The sequence below is a fragment of the Semicossyphus pulcher genome, unplaced genomic scaffold (genome assembly GCF_022749685.1).
Source record: "Semicossyphus pulcher isolate SPU_LCO1_2020_fin unplaced genomic scaffold, fSemPul1.0.p SCAF_14, whole genome shotgun sequence".
Classification (NCBI taxonomy): Eukaryota; Metazoa; Chordata; class Actinopteri; order Labriformes; family Labridae; genus Semicossyphus; species Semicossyphus pulcher.
In genome coordinates, this window is record NW_027211648.1 from 4,676,771 (window position 1) to 4,693,828 (window position 17,058).

At 43.4% G+C, this 17,058-nt stretch overlaps 1 protein-coding gene across 1 annotated transcript in view; it reads left to right on the top strand.

Moving 5' to 3' along the window:
* gfra4a (GDNF family receptor alpha 4a) overlaps positions 1-17,058 on the top strand; it is a 175,508-nt gene that overhangs the window by 128,380 nt on the left and 30,070 nt on the right. The window contains exons 2-4 of the mRNA XM_069661579.1: positions 3,670-3,951; positions 7,956-8,036; positions 15,694-16,033. Coding sequence (XP_069517680.1) covers positions 3,670-3,951; positions 7,956-8,036; positions 15,694-16,033 — 703 coding nt within the window. The remainder of the gene's footprint in view (positions 1-3,669; positions 3,952-7,955; positions 8,037-15,693; positions 16,034-17,058) is intronic.

The window sequence follows — 17,058 nt, forward strand, 5'->3', positions numbered from 1 at the left end:
GCCTTCAGAGTTGCTTACCCACCACTGCTCGTGATTCATACGTTGTAGCATGTTCTGTTTAATCTGGTCATCTCTCTCATGTACTGCAGGGAGAGTTACTGAGCTACTGTTTGAGCTAACAAAGACATTGCATCCAGTGACAGTTTTGTGAATCTTCAAGTGGAACATTTGCACTCTTCAGCCTTTATTGGATTACCGCGTTGACTTCTTATCACTTGATTGAGCTGTGATGGAATCAAACTCGATGAAGATTTAATTAATGAACCATCTCGCTACACACGAAGTCTCACTAAGAAGTCAGTGACACAGAAATGCTTTCTGGGAATCTGTCAAGCATTAGACAACCCATTCTTCTCTCTTGTTTTAAACTAATTAACTTTGTATTGTTTTAATGATATGCAAAACACGAAAAAAAGGAATGGTGGTACGCTTAACACAGCAGCACTGATGGAAAAGGTATCTAATGAACTCATTGACATACAGTCAGGGTGGAAAAATCTTATTCCACCCTGTCTGAATTTATATCATATATATATTCTGTCTCAGCCTGCTCCAGCTCTTTATCAAATCCATACGATGTTTGCACTGGGTGAAATATTCAAACCAAAGACTCCATATTTTTACGGCTCCCCCATTCCCTCCAACTGAAATGTCTTGTCTGTCTTGTTCATCATTTTATACACATTTCACTGAGATTCAGCCTGACATGTTTGGTATTTAAAAACGTTGGGCTTTCCACTGGAGTACGAAATATAGTTCTGGACTTGAAAAAGTTTGGCTGGAAAAATAGGAGTTTGTACTGAATTTGTGAGTTTGTTAGCCAAGCCTGCAGCACGGCTCTGGGGGATGCTGTGTGGGTTGGTCGATCAATTGGTTGATCTGCCACTTTGGTCCACAGTGAAAGATCTCAACAACTCTCAGATGGATTGCCATTAAAATTGGTAGAAATATCCATGTTGCATAGCCAATGACTCCTAAAGACTTCTGTGATCCCCTGACCTTTCCTCTAACACCATCAGCAGGTTAACGAAAGTTGTTTAAGGTGACATTCACTTTTTATCTGCTACCTTTTTGAGTCCAATGCTTTGTTTAATGACCATATACCTGTAAAACTCACAACTCCCTTATTAGCCTTTGCTATGCTCTGTTTATTGTGCTAATCAGCAGATGTTAGCATGCTAACAGGCTAAAAGAACATTGTGAACATGGACAACATCATGCCAGCTAACAATCAACATGTGAGCCTAAAGGTCAGTTCAGATCAATGATTCACAACGAGACCGGATACAACTGCCAAAAGAATCCGCTGCCATCTGATCGTAAACGTTCTAAAACTGGGCCGTTCACATCAAAGCAATGCGACGCACACAGACACAGCTGACCGTCTCCATAGCAAAGACGCACTGACCTACCCCCTACTTCTGCGTTAAAACTATATAACGTTAGTATTAGGCCTAGGTTACATGAATTAACTAGCTGGATTTCTGTTATCGTTATAAAAAGAAGTGGATGACAGTGACATGCTCACAATGTTAGCTGTAACACTGAATAATAAACGTCGAAGACAGAGAGTTTGGAAAGAGAGGATCTGGAGCCGTCTTTGGCTACTGCAGCGCCAGAGGCAGGGTGCCTACGCCAGCTTATGCTGTTTCCTGATTGGCTGAAGTGAAATAGCGACATCATTCAGTTATAAAACTGCATTTGACAAGTCAAACTCCACGCAACAGCTTCAGACGCTCTGCAGCTAACCAGTTCACACCAACTGTTTTGTTGCGTTGCGAATCATTGATCTGAACTGGGCTTAACGTTAGCACTTAGCTCAAACCAGTGCTATGCCCCACAACGTATCCATATACAACAGTTTGTTCTATGTATTACCAATATTTATGCACAATATGTGTAAGTCTTATACTGTTAAATCTAGGGTAGTCAAATAGGACCCGTTTTCATGGACACCTATTGGCATCTGTTTGTGTCAAGGTGCCCTTTAGCATCGCATGTAGTGATGACTATTAAATGGTCTTTTTGGTTTGTGTGTGGCACAAGAAACAGCTTGGTCAGGTCGAAGAAAGACAACATGGTGTCCTCATTGAGTTTTTCTTTGACTAGGGACTCACCTGGGTTAAAGTGTGAGCCATCCGTCACCCAGGACCTCCACTGCGACTGGAGTGGAGGTCCTCCAGCAGACTTCGCCCATCCTGGGCGGTCGAGCACTTGCTCTGAGCTTCTAATATCGCTGCAGATGGGTCCAGATTGGCTCACAATTATGCCGGTTATGTAAGAATTACAGTGCATTTCTTTAATTTGTTTAAGTATGAGCAATGAAAAAGAACAGCCTGGGCCTCACAGAGCCTCTAACATGGCTGTCGACTCATTGATGATATAACATTGGACTCTCATTTAGTGATGATGCTCCTGTGACTGTATATTTGGGTCAGTACATGTATGCATGTGTTATCCAAACTAGTCACATGGGTGAATTAATAAGCGCTGCATTATTTGTTAGAGTCTCAGAGCTCTTCGACAGCTGGGAATAAACAAGCATTCAGCGTCCTCAGGGGAACAAAGCCTGCATGTTATTAAAGCCGCATGAAGCAGGATGGCAGTAAACCCCCATGCAGCCCCTCTGTGGGCCGATCGGTAACAAATATGACACTTTGTTTAGACTGGAGCTGAAATATTTCAGTGCAATTCTGAACATGTCAGGATGTATCGGAGAGATGCATCATCCCCCCAAGTTCCATCAAACTCCAGTCAGTGGTGTCAGAAGTATTCTATGTGACAACTGGATGAATTCATGAATAATATAGCACCCCCCTCGGGTTTATGAATATCATTTTCAAACGCTGGAATACAGTAGTGATGCATCGTTGGCCAAGTTTGATAGCTTCTGACAAGGGATGTAAAAATGTAATCCAATTATTAAATTCTATTCACTTTACATTATTTTAGCAATGATTCGGCAAATCAAGAAATCTCACATCCACTCAGCAGTTTGCTCTGATGTGCTAAAAGGAGGAGTCCAACATTTCCACACGTTAGAAGTCAGTTGACTTGAAACAGGGAGGGATACGCTTTGACGACAGTTGTGTTCTAAGGCTCTGAAAAGGCTCAGACAAAATAACCCTGATGAGCTCGTGGTGATTTTGGCTCGGGCTTTGTGAACACGTTTTTTAAAAAGACGTCAAATCGCTCGAAATGTTTTTGGTGTTTTCATCAAACATCTGTTGCTTCCAATTACACGTTTTTTCAGAGAAATCACCGATCTTTTGATTGATTTCAAGGCAGATTTGGTTATTTGGTGTAATTTTGACAATCTCTGGTGCGCCAACTATAAAAGAAAAAGTACAATCAGGAGATGATTAGCAGGAAAGCTCAGCTGTTTCTCCAAGCTTTCATTGTTCAAATCAATCAAAAGCTGTCATGGAAAATAAATGGCATCTTTTTGTTTGTTTCCTTTGTGATATCGAGTTTTGCCTGTTTGCAGCTCAAAAGATTCTTATTTTTGTTTTTATGGGTTCAGTGAATTGGATTTATAATCCCCGAGAGCTTTTATTTGTACATCCAACAGAGCCTCTGAAAGTTTCCCTGAACAAGTCAAACAAATCCACAGCCCATGGGGGACCACAGCACGGCACTAACCCATCCTCTGTCTGTCTCGTCTTGCAGGAGTCCCACGTATGGTTCTGTCTGCGGGCGGGAGGGACTGCCTGCGCGCCGGAGACACCTGCTCCAGCGACGACACCTGCAGCCCACGACTGCGCACCCTCCGGCAGTGTGTGGCGGGGGACGGCAGTGTGAAGCTGGGGCCCGGGGCGCGAAACCAGTGTGAGAACGCCATGACGGCGCTGCTGTCCACTCCTCTGCACGGCTGCCAATGTAAACGAGGGATGAAGAAGGAGAAGAACTGCCTGAGTATCTACTGGAGTCTGCATCAGTCTGTGCTGCACGGTAAGAGCAGCGTTTAACCCACTGAGTCTGAGGTTCTGTTCCCGAGAGGAGGGGGCAGGTACTGTACCATGTTTGGATTATCAAGTGTGTGCCGCCCATTACACATGAATTAGGTTTCCACCTCCACACGGCTTAACAGTTAATTCCAAGCTTAAGTAACAAGAGTGATTATTGTGTAAAAATAGTTCCTAATTCCTTTTGTTCTACCCACACTCATTGTGTTTGATCACCTTTGTGCTTATTTCAAAGGCTTTGCGCTTCAATTGTTATTTTCTGCACTGATATCTTCAGTTCATGGGACATTTTAATTCCAAATCTGGCATGAGCAGGTGCTTTTCTGCATTATAGAACAAGATGGACAACATTCTTAAGATGCTACGAAAGCCCTAAGCGGACATGCATCCATGCACTTTATTTTGTCATAACATGTGATTTTCGGTTGTTTTCCAGTCGACTTATTTTTCTCGTTATCTCGAGATTACAATGCAGCATCATAACTTGTATCTCCAATAGCACAAAACAGACAAAGAAGCTAAACTGACCTCATTAGTGTGGGCGATGGCAGCACGGTCCTGGTCTGTGACATCACAGTGACCAGCTTGTTTTGTTTTCTAGATCGACAGAAAATGATCCTGTTATCACAAGAAAACCAGCTTTGTTATATCGAGATTTATATTGGTTATTTAAACTGAACATCTCCAAGATTTCAGTTTCATTCTCACGTCCCAATTTAACCAGACGTCCACGGTTGGCTCCGGTTGTAACTCTTGATTTTCCTGGCTGACGGTCGCTTTCCTTTTCCTTTTTGTTTGCTTCATCTGAGCGTCGAGTTTGTTTCTTTTTCTTTGGATTTTCACTTCTTGTTGAAGTTGTATCTGTAGTCATCCATCTTTTCTTTGTTTGTTCAGCCATAGTAGATTACTGTTTACTCGCAACACTTGCAGAGAGCGGAAAAGCAGCCGCTTAGCTCCGCCTACCCTCTCTGGCAGACCAACCACTGCTGGCTGATGGAAAACGCGTCACTAACCGGGCGCCGCTTGTGATTTTTTCCACGTCGACACAGACACCCAGTCTGTAATACTGCAAATGCAAAGGCTTTCATCAGTGGGCCATAGGCTCAATCACCATTGTGTTAGCTCATTCGGTGATAGATAGAGACTTAACAGACATTTATTTACATGAAAATCTTGGAGATTATTACTTTAACTTGCAGGACATTAAGGAAGCCCTAAGTGGACGTGCATCCTTACATTTTATTTACTAGGTTTTCCCATGGTAACAAGTCATTTCCGGTTGTTTTCTCGAGATCTCGACTTATTTATCTTGTTATCTCGATATAACAAAGCTGGTTTTCTTGTGATAACAGAATCATTTTCCGGCAATCTAGAAAAAAAAACAACAAGCTGGTCGCTGTGATATCACAGACCAGGACATGCCGTTCTGCCATCGCCCACACTAATGAGGTAAGTCCAGCCTTTCTATGTTTGTGTTGTGCTTTCGCAGCTCTGGGGATCATTATCACTGGAAAACCAGCGTCATTATCTCGAGATAATGAGATAAATCAGTCGTGATCTTGAGAAATTGTCTTTTCAGGGGAAGCGGAGTAAATAAAATGTACGGATGCTTGTCCGTTTGGGGCTTCCGTAATATCCTGCAAGTTAAATAACAGTATAAAAACGTGACACGGGGATAATTAACTGATTAAATGAACAGTACAGCTCAGCAGACTCAGTTTCATGCATTAGCTATAATTAGTTCCAGGCCTGAGTGATCGGCAACAAACATTCACCAGGTAGCAGACACACACAGCGGAGACTACACAAACACAATTACATGTCTGAACAAATGAAACAAACTCACGTGGGTTTTATTACGTTTCAGGACGTTTAGGAGGATTTTTCAGCCACCCAGTTCGCTTATAGAAAAGTTTCCACTGTTTCCTCCAACCTGTAGTTTTGACCTGCTTCACGATAAAGTAGAACAAAAGTTGAAATCCAAAAGCTACTTTTGACTAACGCATCTTTAAATAATGCTCAGTGGCTCTTTGTTAATGCACATTGTTGTGTTTGACATGATTCCTGAGACCTTTCACTTTGTTACATTACACAAGCTGCTTATAGGGCCGTGTGTATGCTGCAGTGTGTGCGAAGATTACGCAGCCTCTTTACAGCTCCTCCACTGATCTCCTGCTGCTTTGAGAACCTACACAGTAAAGTGCTGATTGCCAGACCTGTTTTATAACTCCAGGCAGCTGATTGGTTTTTAGCCTCATGCCACTCGCTTTTGTTGCTGGGGTGTAAATGTGCTTAATTATTTTCTTCTTTTTTTTAACTTAATGTTTGATTACCAAGAGGGCAACTGTCCAGGGACCCCAAAGTGGCCTGAAAGTCACTGACACAGCAAGTCGATTGGTTGTTAGATTGATTTATTGCTAAATATTTGTGAATTAGGACCAGTAAAGTTGTATATTTAGTAACACAGGTCCTGCAGTAATGGGTCATTTAGTTTAAGTGTGTGAGCAGGGGGCATACAAATCCAGTATTAGGGTTTTTGGGATCACGTGGGGGGGCTGCACAGCAGTGTTGTGACCAAGTCATCTTTGCTCAAGTCTCAAACAAGTCTCGAGTCAGTTTTTCTTGGGCAAGTCCCGAGTCAAGTCACTTTTTTTCCTCCCAAGATCCAGCACTGTTACCTGTAGTATCCGGTCTTTATAAAGAGAAAACACAAGGTGTTAGCAGCCCGTCTAATAATGATATTATTGGCCAATTTATATAACCTGTTCAAAAAGTATGACAATGAATTGTATCTGCATTATCTTGGTACAGACGCAGCCATGATGATGGTCTGCTCTGAGAGCGTAGTGAGTAGTAACGAGTACGACTGATGAGAATTCTCTTTGGGGGCTTTGATGTTGCGTGTTGCCATAGCGAGGAGCCATCCAATCGTGACAATCACATACCGGGGAGCTTTTTGAGTCGTCATGACTCCCAGTTTGCGCTGCGCACATACTTGACAGTTAGACAGAAACTTGACAATTTTATAATTTTGTATTTAACAGCATTCAAACTTATGAACACACGCAAGTCATCCGAGTCATCATGCCACAAGTCGAGTCTCAAATCATTTATTTTTTGTCAAATCAAGTCGCAAGTCATCAACAGTCACTCGAGTCCAAGTCGCCAAGTCTCAGGTCCACATCTCTGCTGCACAGTGATGCAGTCGCCTCACAGCTAGAGGGCTCCTGGTTCGCTTCACGGTCCAGACGTAGCGGGCCTTTCTGTGTGGAGTTTGCACGTTCTCCTCGTGCATGCGTGGAATCTCTCCTAGTACTCCAGCTTCCTCCCACAGTCCAAAGACATGCTCGTCAGGATCATTGGTGACTCTGAAATTGCCTGTAGGTGTGAGTGTGAGCGTGAAAGGATGTCTGTCTCTATGTGTCAGCCCTGTGATTGACTGGTGATCAGGCCGGGGTGTAAAAGACCCCCAGCTCCTTCACAGTAAAAAGCCACCAGCTGTTCTGAGCAGAATAGTGATTATGATATGTTGTTTTACTCATTAATAAGCGTGTTGAAGGCGGGCCTGTGGGGATTTACTCATGTATTTTATTTGCTATAAGGACCCAGTTCAATACCAGACACAACTCTGACCAAATGATGTATCATTCAAGAGTTTAGTAGAGCTGATTTCAGCAGCACTGCTCGGTTTCTGTCCATCTGGTCCGGCTATACTTGACAGGATACATACTCAAAGCACACAGGGAGGTATTTAAGGGATGGGATGTCAATATGGTGCCCAAACAGCAAATATTTCGCCCCAAGCTCCCCTCACAGATTAATCCATCCATGCATGAAGTGTGTGGATTATTTAGTCGCTATGCTTTAACCTTTTATGATGTGTAGTGAATGTTTGTCTGTGTTTTGGGGCTTCAAAAGGACAACTTCTGCTGTAAAAGAAAGAAGAAAAGAGCAGCATTTGTTTCTAATCCCTCTCTTCTGTGTCTTCAGGACTCAGCCTGGTGGAGAGCTACCCGTATGAACCCGAGGAGAGGGGCTCCGACTACGTTCGTCTGGCCTCCATCGCTGCAGGTGAGTGGGCCAGCTGCCTTCGCTACAAGTGTTTCTCTGCTCCTGCCTTCAACTGAGCAGGGGGGGAGAAGTTATTTAGATAATCAAAAGCGTCTATTTTTCACAAAAACTAAATGGAGCAAATCGAGATGTTATTCTGAACCATTCTGACGGAGGAGACGGAGGATATGCAGGTGTGTTTGCAGCGTTTGATGAGGAACAACCCACACTTTGCTTCTGTCTTGCCTCTGAGCCTGTGGGCAAGCCGCAGGGCTGGTATGTGCTGCTGTTAGCCCCCGAGGCACAGATTAATTACCTATTTACTCTAATGCAGCTGGAAGCCACAAAACTGAGGAGGGAGGAGGATGGAAAAAAGGCAAAGATTTGGAGGAACAGAAAGAAACAGAGAGGGAAAAGTCATGGCACGGGGTGAGAGGAAGAAAAAAGGAAATGGAAGACAGAGGTTTGTTTACTCAACGCTGTGTTTTGGGGAAAAGAAAGGCTGCACACAAATGAGGACTTTTTTTCGTTCACTGGAGAGGACAGAAAGTCAAGTGTTTTGTTTTCTCCGACAGCAATTATACCCCGGATGAGTGAGGCTGAGATGGAGAGACTGTGAAACTTAAATAATGGCTTAAATGAAGTGATTAGTATGGAAGGCGTTCATGCCTTCCATACGGCATGATGATAAATGTCTTAAAGTCACACTAAAAAAGTTTAAACAAGTGGATAATGACAGCTCGACTGGAGGACAGTGCTTAATGAAGACGTTTAAAACACAGAGAAGCAGTTAAAGAAGGACACCTCCACTGTACAAGTGTTTTCATACCACTGGTTCAACTGTGTCGGTGATAATATGGTGAACATATCCTCATACAACAGTTCCTTTAACATCTTTTAAAGAGCTATGAGCAATTTCTGTGCAAAACAGATAAAAGGTAAGCCTTCATTCAGCGCACAAAGTAGCATCTGTTTAGTGTTTGTTTTAAGGTACCCTTTAGCTGCTGTTTCTAGGACAGTGTTCTTCACCATCTGCTTTAAGGTACCCTTTAGATTAAAGACATTTTCAGGTATCTGTACTTTACTTGACTATTTATTTTTCTGACACCTTTTTACTTCATTACATTTTAACACAAAAATCTTTACTCTTGACTCCTCACATTCTCTAAACTCGTTACTTTAGTTTTAACGCACGTGAGGGGAATGATCGGTTATTTTTACTTTGGTCTCTGCACGCTGTCGTCCCAACATCAAGACTGATTTCAAAGCTGTAAGAAATGATCCAGGTGCTCATTTGGGACCTCAGTTCAGTCTTTATAATTCTGTCTGAAATTTGGCTTGCAGATAAACCAGACAGTGTCCAGTAATAATAATCAAAGAAAACTATCCGAGTGTGCCGAGGACTTTTTTCATTTTGCCCAGTTATCAAAAGGGGTATCGAGTAGCGCTGAAGCTTGTTACAACTCTAGAACAAAGTTAATGTTCATGATTGGCAGGATATAGTTTTATTTGATTTTAAGATAGAATGTTTAATCGTCTTTGAATTATTATTATTATCATTCTTATTATTACTGTGAGGTTTAGTTAGCTCCTTCAGAGGAAAACTTTTTACTTTTGTACTTAAGTACAGCTCAGAGCCTTTCTTACTTTTACTTGAGTAAAGGAGTTGAATCAGTACTTTTACCAAAGTCTATTTTTTAAAGTATCTATACTTCTACTTAAGTATACAATGTGTGTACTTTTGCCACCTCTACTATTTCCTAACTGTTTTGCGGTACCCTTTAGCGTCTGGTTTATCCAAGGTACTCTTTGCCATGCGTGTTGAAGTAACCTTCAGAGGCTGACTTAGGGTTTCCATTCAGCGTCTGTTTTATGGAAGGTACTCTTATCTTTTGAGGTACCCTTCAGTGGCTGTTTTACGGAAGGGATTCTTCACCACCAGTTTGGATGTGGGCTTTAGTGGCTTTTTAAGGTACCCTTCAGGATCTGCTTTAAGGTCCTCTTAGGGCCCGATCAGGCAGAACGTGCTTTAGCAGCTTGGGGCTTTTCAATGAGAAGCGTTGTTGAGCGCCTCGCGTTTTTGAGGAAAATCTCTGAGCGCCTCGAGTTAAAAAAACTTCAACTCAAAGCAGGAAAGCGCCCGACCTCATTGGCGTTTTTTCTCATTGTCCAATCACAACCACAGCTAATGATTCGGTGGTTGCTTTAACAACAGGCGTAGCGAGCTGCTCTTTTTTTAACCATCAGCTTCAACAAGAAAAGGCAGTGAAGTGCGCCTCTCGTATAACAGCCTGCAAAACGCGCTCTATCTGATTGGGACCTTGAGCAGCCTTTTGAACGTGTTTTTACATGAAATGGTCTGTTAGGTTTAGTCATCACGGTCTCGGTTGAAATAATAACTCAATGTTAACTTCTTTTTAATCAGAAGTCAACCCCTGTCTCCGGGGTGGAAGTCTCTCTTTATTTGACACATCCATTATCCCAGTTTACCTCCCCGCACTGACTACATTGGTCTTACTGGAGCAGGTTTCTCTGAGCCTCTAATTTTGCCACACGTCCAGTTCAGGCAGGCTCAGACTGAACAAACTGACTCGAGACGTTGTGGGGGTGGAGCTGGACTCTCTGACGGCGGTGTCAGAGAGGAGGATGCTGTCCAAGTTACGTGTCATCTTGGACAGTGTCTCCCACCCACTCCATGATGGGCTGGTAAATCACAGGCGCACATTCAGTGAAAGACTCAATTTCCCAGGACGCACCACAGACCCCTCACAGGAGGTCATTCCTGCCTGTGACCATCAAACTTGTGAACTCCTCACTCTGAGTATCTGACACACTTATTTTCAACTGTGCTACATTTAATGTATATTTTATTCACAGCATTACATGGATTATATATGAATATTAGCGTACTGTATAACTTGTGTCGGTGAAAGTAAAAACAGAGAGTAAGAGTAGCCTGGACCTTTAGATGTATAACGAGACGCAGCTGCTGAGGAGAGAACCAGTTGACGCTCACCGTGACACACTTTCTCAAAATAGGATAAGCTGTGATGTTTATTTCATTTGTCCGGGGATTATAGGTGTCCTTGTGATATTAAAGTTGCACAAGGTAGTTTTGTATGTTGGCAGCTCCTAATGGCAATGAGGCGTCACTGTCAAATACAAATGGTATGATTGGAAACCTGAAGTAATGCAAGGTGGCATCAGCAAACTGCCGGTGCTTTCATTACACCGCGGGGACGAGAGGGAGAATGATGAAGCGCTGTATGAGGCAAGTTCAGGAGACAGTTTGCATGATAGCTCTGGAGGTAAAGTCAGGTTATGCTCAGGAGTTATAGCATTACTCTCATCAGTATCAGTGCAGAGATCAGGGGACAGGGCGACTCTATGAAAACACAGTGAAATAATGATTCTGCTTTAATAAACGTTCCAAAGGTTTAACCATCGTTCTTATTGATTATGATTACAGTCTACTCACCAAAGCCAGTTTACAGACTTTTTATTGTTTAAAGAAAGAGGAAGATAATCTTGCAGTGCATTTCTTTAGGTCGTCTGTGCAATAGCTTATTAACACCCATATTTATGTTTACAGTTAGGCGGGACAATTCATCATGTTAACCACATCTTCCTCATGTTTTTATGGTATTTATATGTGTCTGTATGATTTAGGAATCCCCCCTGTGAGTTGTATTGGAGGGTTAAAACCAAAGACTTTATATAACAAGTGGAAGTCTAAAGGAAATTTCCTTAAACCTGCATTCTTTATAAAGGCCAGCAGGGGGCATCTGCACTGCGAAAAGAAGTCCAACTGTCTGGAACCAGATGAAAATAATAGTCCTACCTCCCAGTTAAATTTTTTTACACAGAAAATATTGTCCTAATGAATTAAGGTGCTGAATAACTAGTTTCAAGTTTTCTTCATAAATTAGGGCCTTTGTCCACTAACTGTGTTCTTTGTGCCGGCAGCGCCCACAACCTTAACTGCAGAGCACTTCTCACCACTTAATGTTGCCAGGTTACGAAATTTGTTTCGAAGCACTTCCGCTTCCCTTGGTGGTGATCGATAAGTCTGTTTTAAATTGCGCTGAATGCTTAATATTTGCGTTTATTCAAGGAAATTTAAAAAAGAAAACATAAAATCAATGGAAAGGAATTGTGTCCTGGCGTCATCAGCAGCTCTACACCTGGACCTAAACCAACCAAAACAACTATTTTTAACTGAGAGAGTGCTGTTAGTGCAGCAACAAACAACAGCTGACACCGAGCTGAAAACGCTCAACTGCACTGGTTTTGTATAAAAAATAGGCGCTGCCAGTGCAAAAAACGCCATCAGTGGACACAGACCCTTATGCTCCCTTTTAGAGCCAGACTGTAGTATGATAAAGGTGATGAGTTGCTACCATGACGCCATGTCAACCAGGATAAAGATCTAAGCCAAAAATCTGAACTCAAGGCTTAAAGATGGTCGTTCACAAACAAAGGGTGCGTCACTTTGTCCACTTCTTTTATCAGTCCGAGGTAGAAGCTAACCTTTGGGGTGATATGGATTGGAGGACTTGATCTGATCGTCTAAAATGTCTTTCCCCTTTAGACTTCTTTGCAGCATTGTTACGTCACAGATTGGGGACGTACTGTGTTCTATTACCCGACACCATTTGGTTGTAGAAGACAGTACGTATATATGAAGGAAAAAATCATGCACAAACCATTAGAAAGTAACTCAGAATTAGTTGCTGTCTCCTTCAACTAGCTTAATCATATGTTTTTTGACCTCATACAAAAGCTGCTTGTTAAAACTGCAGCGCTCAATTTAGGCTGCTTTGAATTACGGCAGCAGCAGACCTGCACTGTACAGCCTCCTCGTAAATTTTGCTCCAGCGACTCCACAGGAGGTCAAAGTTGACGTCCGTGCCATGCATCTTAAAAAGCAGACTGCCAAAAACAACAAAGATGTGATGAATGGATGTTTTGCCGCCCTGATAGCATCCCTCCCTCAAACAGAGTAACAACCCTTTTCAAAGACCCAAGCTGGAGCCACAGCTCAGCATATTCTCAAGTAGTACTCAAACAACAGACTACGTCACCTTTTACTAATTAATCAGTTAACTAAAGTGAAGTCAGTGGTATTAAGAAAGTGCCTCTCTGTTTAACACATTAGATTTTCTGCACCCAGAAATTATGCTGTAATGCATCATTGGCTCCAGTGGTGCAAAGTGTTTTCCTATTTTCTACTTCATGCACCGTGGCTGGAAAGGAAATACCAACAGCTCGGTTTTCTTTGGGTCTTTAGAGCTAGGGTCGGCAACTTTGGAGAAATCAGCAAGAGTAAGCTGGATTTTGAAAGTGAGACAGGTCCAAGAGTGAGATGGAGAAAGGTACACAGTGCTAACCATATCCAGCTAACTTTCTCTGCCAGTTTGATTCTAGCTCACAAGCTTTAGCTTGTGGAAGGCTCCAGTCATGCACAATGAGGGCAGGGGATGAGAGAGCGAAGGTAGGCAGGTAGGGAGGTAGATAGGCATGGCGCAGGATAAAGGACAAAATTAAGACTATTGAGAGGTCGAAGGAGGCTATATCCTCGTCGAAGCCAGCTACTGATCTGGCCAATGATAAGCCAGCGTGGTATCTGAGAGGCTGGCTCGACCAGGGCGACAAGTCATGCATCTAACATAGCAACCCAGTGGATTGGCTACTGGTTAGGCTGGTCATTAGCTTTCGAAGCTAGTGTAACAACTAGCACTCTGAAGCTAGCAACCCAATGGATCGGCTACTGACTAGGCTGATCTTTAGCCCCCAAGGCCAGCAACTAGCACGCGGAAGCTAACAACCCAATGGATCGGCTACTGACTAGGCTTGTCATTAGCTTCCGAGGCTAGCGACTAGCACGCCGAAGCTAACAACCCAATGCATCGGCTACTGACTAGGCTGGTCATTAGCTTCTGAGGCTGGAAACTAGCACGCCGTCGCCAGCCTGAGAAGCTAAAGACCAGCCTGGCCAGTAGCCAATCCATTGGGTTGCTATGTTAGATGCTATGTTAGATGACAGCTATTTTAGCCTTTAGGCTCTAATCCGATATTGGGCTCCTCTTCACAGTCTTGGAACAGCTATCAGAACCAGAGTTTTCTTTCTTTTCTTTTCTTTTTTTGTGATTGTTGTTAGGATTTCCTCAAATATAACTCAAAGTGTTTCCTACCCAGGCTTTAATGCAGCAGGTTGGTCTTGGCAGGCTTTGACTTGACTTTGACTGACTTGACAGACTTTGAAGGTAAACTTTCTGACACAGGAACTTCAAATACACTGTGGTGGTGTTATGGGGCCAAAACAACAGAGTGTGTCACTGTCCAAATACTCACAGAGTGTGCAGTAGATTTAAAATTTTGATATGTGATGATGAATATTACAGGACCTGGCCTACGACTGAAAAACAAGCTAGAGAATGCGTGCATTCGGCCTCCAGTGGCCCCAGTGAGGAGCAGCTCAGGGCTGTGGTTGTACTGGGCAGTGCGAGGCATGACTGTGAAGTGGATGTGAAGATGTTCCTGCATGCTCAGCAAGTCTCCTCTGAATAAATAATGGCTTAAAAAAACACAATGACAACTTAAAAACGTATGTGCATATTTCCCTCGCATGTGGCCACTGGATGCAATTTGTCATCCCACCCTGCAGCTCCTTCAGGTCCTCCCTGCCTCCCCCCTGCCTCCCCCCTCGGCTTCTTAGCAGTTAAGTTGGGAATAACCTATGCCTTGTGATGGGTTGTTAGCTTGCTCTCCAAGGCCATTCATATTTTATTTGACAGCTTGGTGAGAGCTGGACTCACCAGGAGACACAACTACAGGCAGTTTACAAACTAATGAGCAGCGCTATCTGCCAGAGGAGCTGAGCGTCATCATGGCTGTATTGACTGGGAGGTCGCTTGGGAAAAAAACGTACATGATGATATATTGGGAAATAATGCCCTCCGAAAAAAAAAGATGGTTATGAAAAGGGGCCTCCACGAAGGTGGCTCATTATCGGGGAAGTCAGGGGCAGCTTGGGTACTGAGGGAGGCAGAGATGGACAAAGTTCAGGAAGAATGGATGCTGAACGGAGGAAGGGAAGAAACAGATGGAGGTGGGGGGGTGATGGCAGCCCTGAGAGTGGCAGAAACACAGCGAGGGAGCGAGGTGGTGAGGGAAGGAGGGAGTCAGGTGAGTGAGGGATGGACCCAGATGTAGGGGGGCGGTGTTGGAGAGATGGATGGATGGATGAAGGAGAAGGAGCAGTAATTACAGGCCATGTTGTACGGCTGGAGAGATGGAGGAACCGCTTTTTCAGCACTGCCACTCTGCATTAACCCAGCAGAATGAAATATTCAGCCATTAGGCCTCTGCTGAAACACATCCAGTGCCTGGCCTCATGCAACATTTAAACAGCATTCATGTTCTATTCATTACAACGGGGCCTATTACATATAATCATTATTCTGCTTTAGTTTGTACTTCAACACACACACACACTTCTTTTTTATCTGTAAATGCAACACTGCATCTGAGTGTAGAGGTGAGAGTGGCAAGTCAATACTGACTCCAATTAGGCCTTGAAATCATTGGTAAACATTGCCTGGGATTTGATTTTCTCAAACCACACAGAGGGATGAAATGCTTTCTGCTTCCCATTTGTGTTTAACTCTCCTTTCAGAGTCTGAAGTAACAACAGTGAACCGCTGCCTGGATGCTGCCAAGGCGTGTAACATCGATGAGACGTGTCAGAAGCTGCGTACGGAGTACGTCTCGGCCTGCATCCAGCCGTCAGCCCGCTCGGGGCCGTGTAACCGACCAAAGTGCAACAAGGCGCTGAGGAAGTTCTTTGACCGCGTTCCCCCTGACTACACCCACGAGCTGCTGTTCTGTCCCTGCACCGACACGGCCTGCGCAGAGCGCCGCCGGCAAACCATCGTGCCGTCCTGCTCCTACGAGGACAAGGAGAAGCCCAACTGCCTGGCTCAGCTGCGGGTCTGCAAAGCGGACTACGTGTGCAGGTAGACAACGCAAACTTTCTCTTACATGCTTCATAGTATGTAGAGTTTTATTTGTTTTTGTTTAAAACATATAATGCAAAAAAGACTCAGAAAATGGCAGAAAGTAAAATGGCCGCCCTGGACGGCACAAGGTTTTAGCGAAAGGCTCCATTTGTGAAAATCTTTGGGTCTCAAAATGAGAGTGTACACGAAGTTACAAACAAACATTTCCACACATCACATCGAGAATTAACTGCTCAACTGAAGTGCCATCGTTTGTGGACAGTTTAGAGACAGGGGACGAGTTTATCTTGTGAATAAACTGTGTTAGCTTAATGTCCAGTTAGCAATCAGGCTACCTAGCTTGCAAAAACAGTGTATGCAAGCTAGCTAACTGGGTGTGCTGCTAAAGCCAGCTAGTCATAGCATGTTCCCAGTGACGTAGCTTGTTAGCTAAGCACCACTTCTTCACATAGACATGCAGATGGATGCTGCAACTTTACAACAGAACAGAAGAAGAAAACATGTCTCTTCAACTGAAACTGGAATATTTTGAAGTGTTTTGTTGACAGAATAATCCGTGAGAACATGTTGCCTAATTTAAACGGTCACACTGTTTTCTTCTCTATTAATTGCTCGGTGGACGTGTTGGCCTTGCACACTGACTGTCCCTCAGGACAATTAATGGCATTGTGTTTTGCGGGAGATAGGTCTGGCTGGTATGATATGTTCATTTAGATTCAATTAGTCAGCTGTGTTTAATTAATTCAATTGTTATACTCATTAACTGTGTTTAATTAGTTCAATTAAAATCGGCATTCAGTCTGTGAGGGAAGCAGCCAGGCAACAAGCAGCCCTGTGAAATAGTCATTATTAGAGCGCCGTTATCATCGGGGATTCACACATGACTCTGCTGCCAAAGTGCTATGAAAATATTTATTAATGTGGAGCCGAGGCATCATCGGGATCAGTAAGTAGTTTGCAGAACGCTGACCCTGTGTACAAGAGGAGTTGTTTGAATAAGTGTATTTATTCTGCGTGAAATC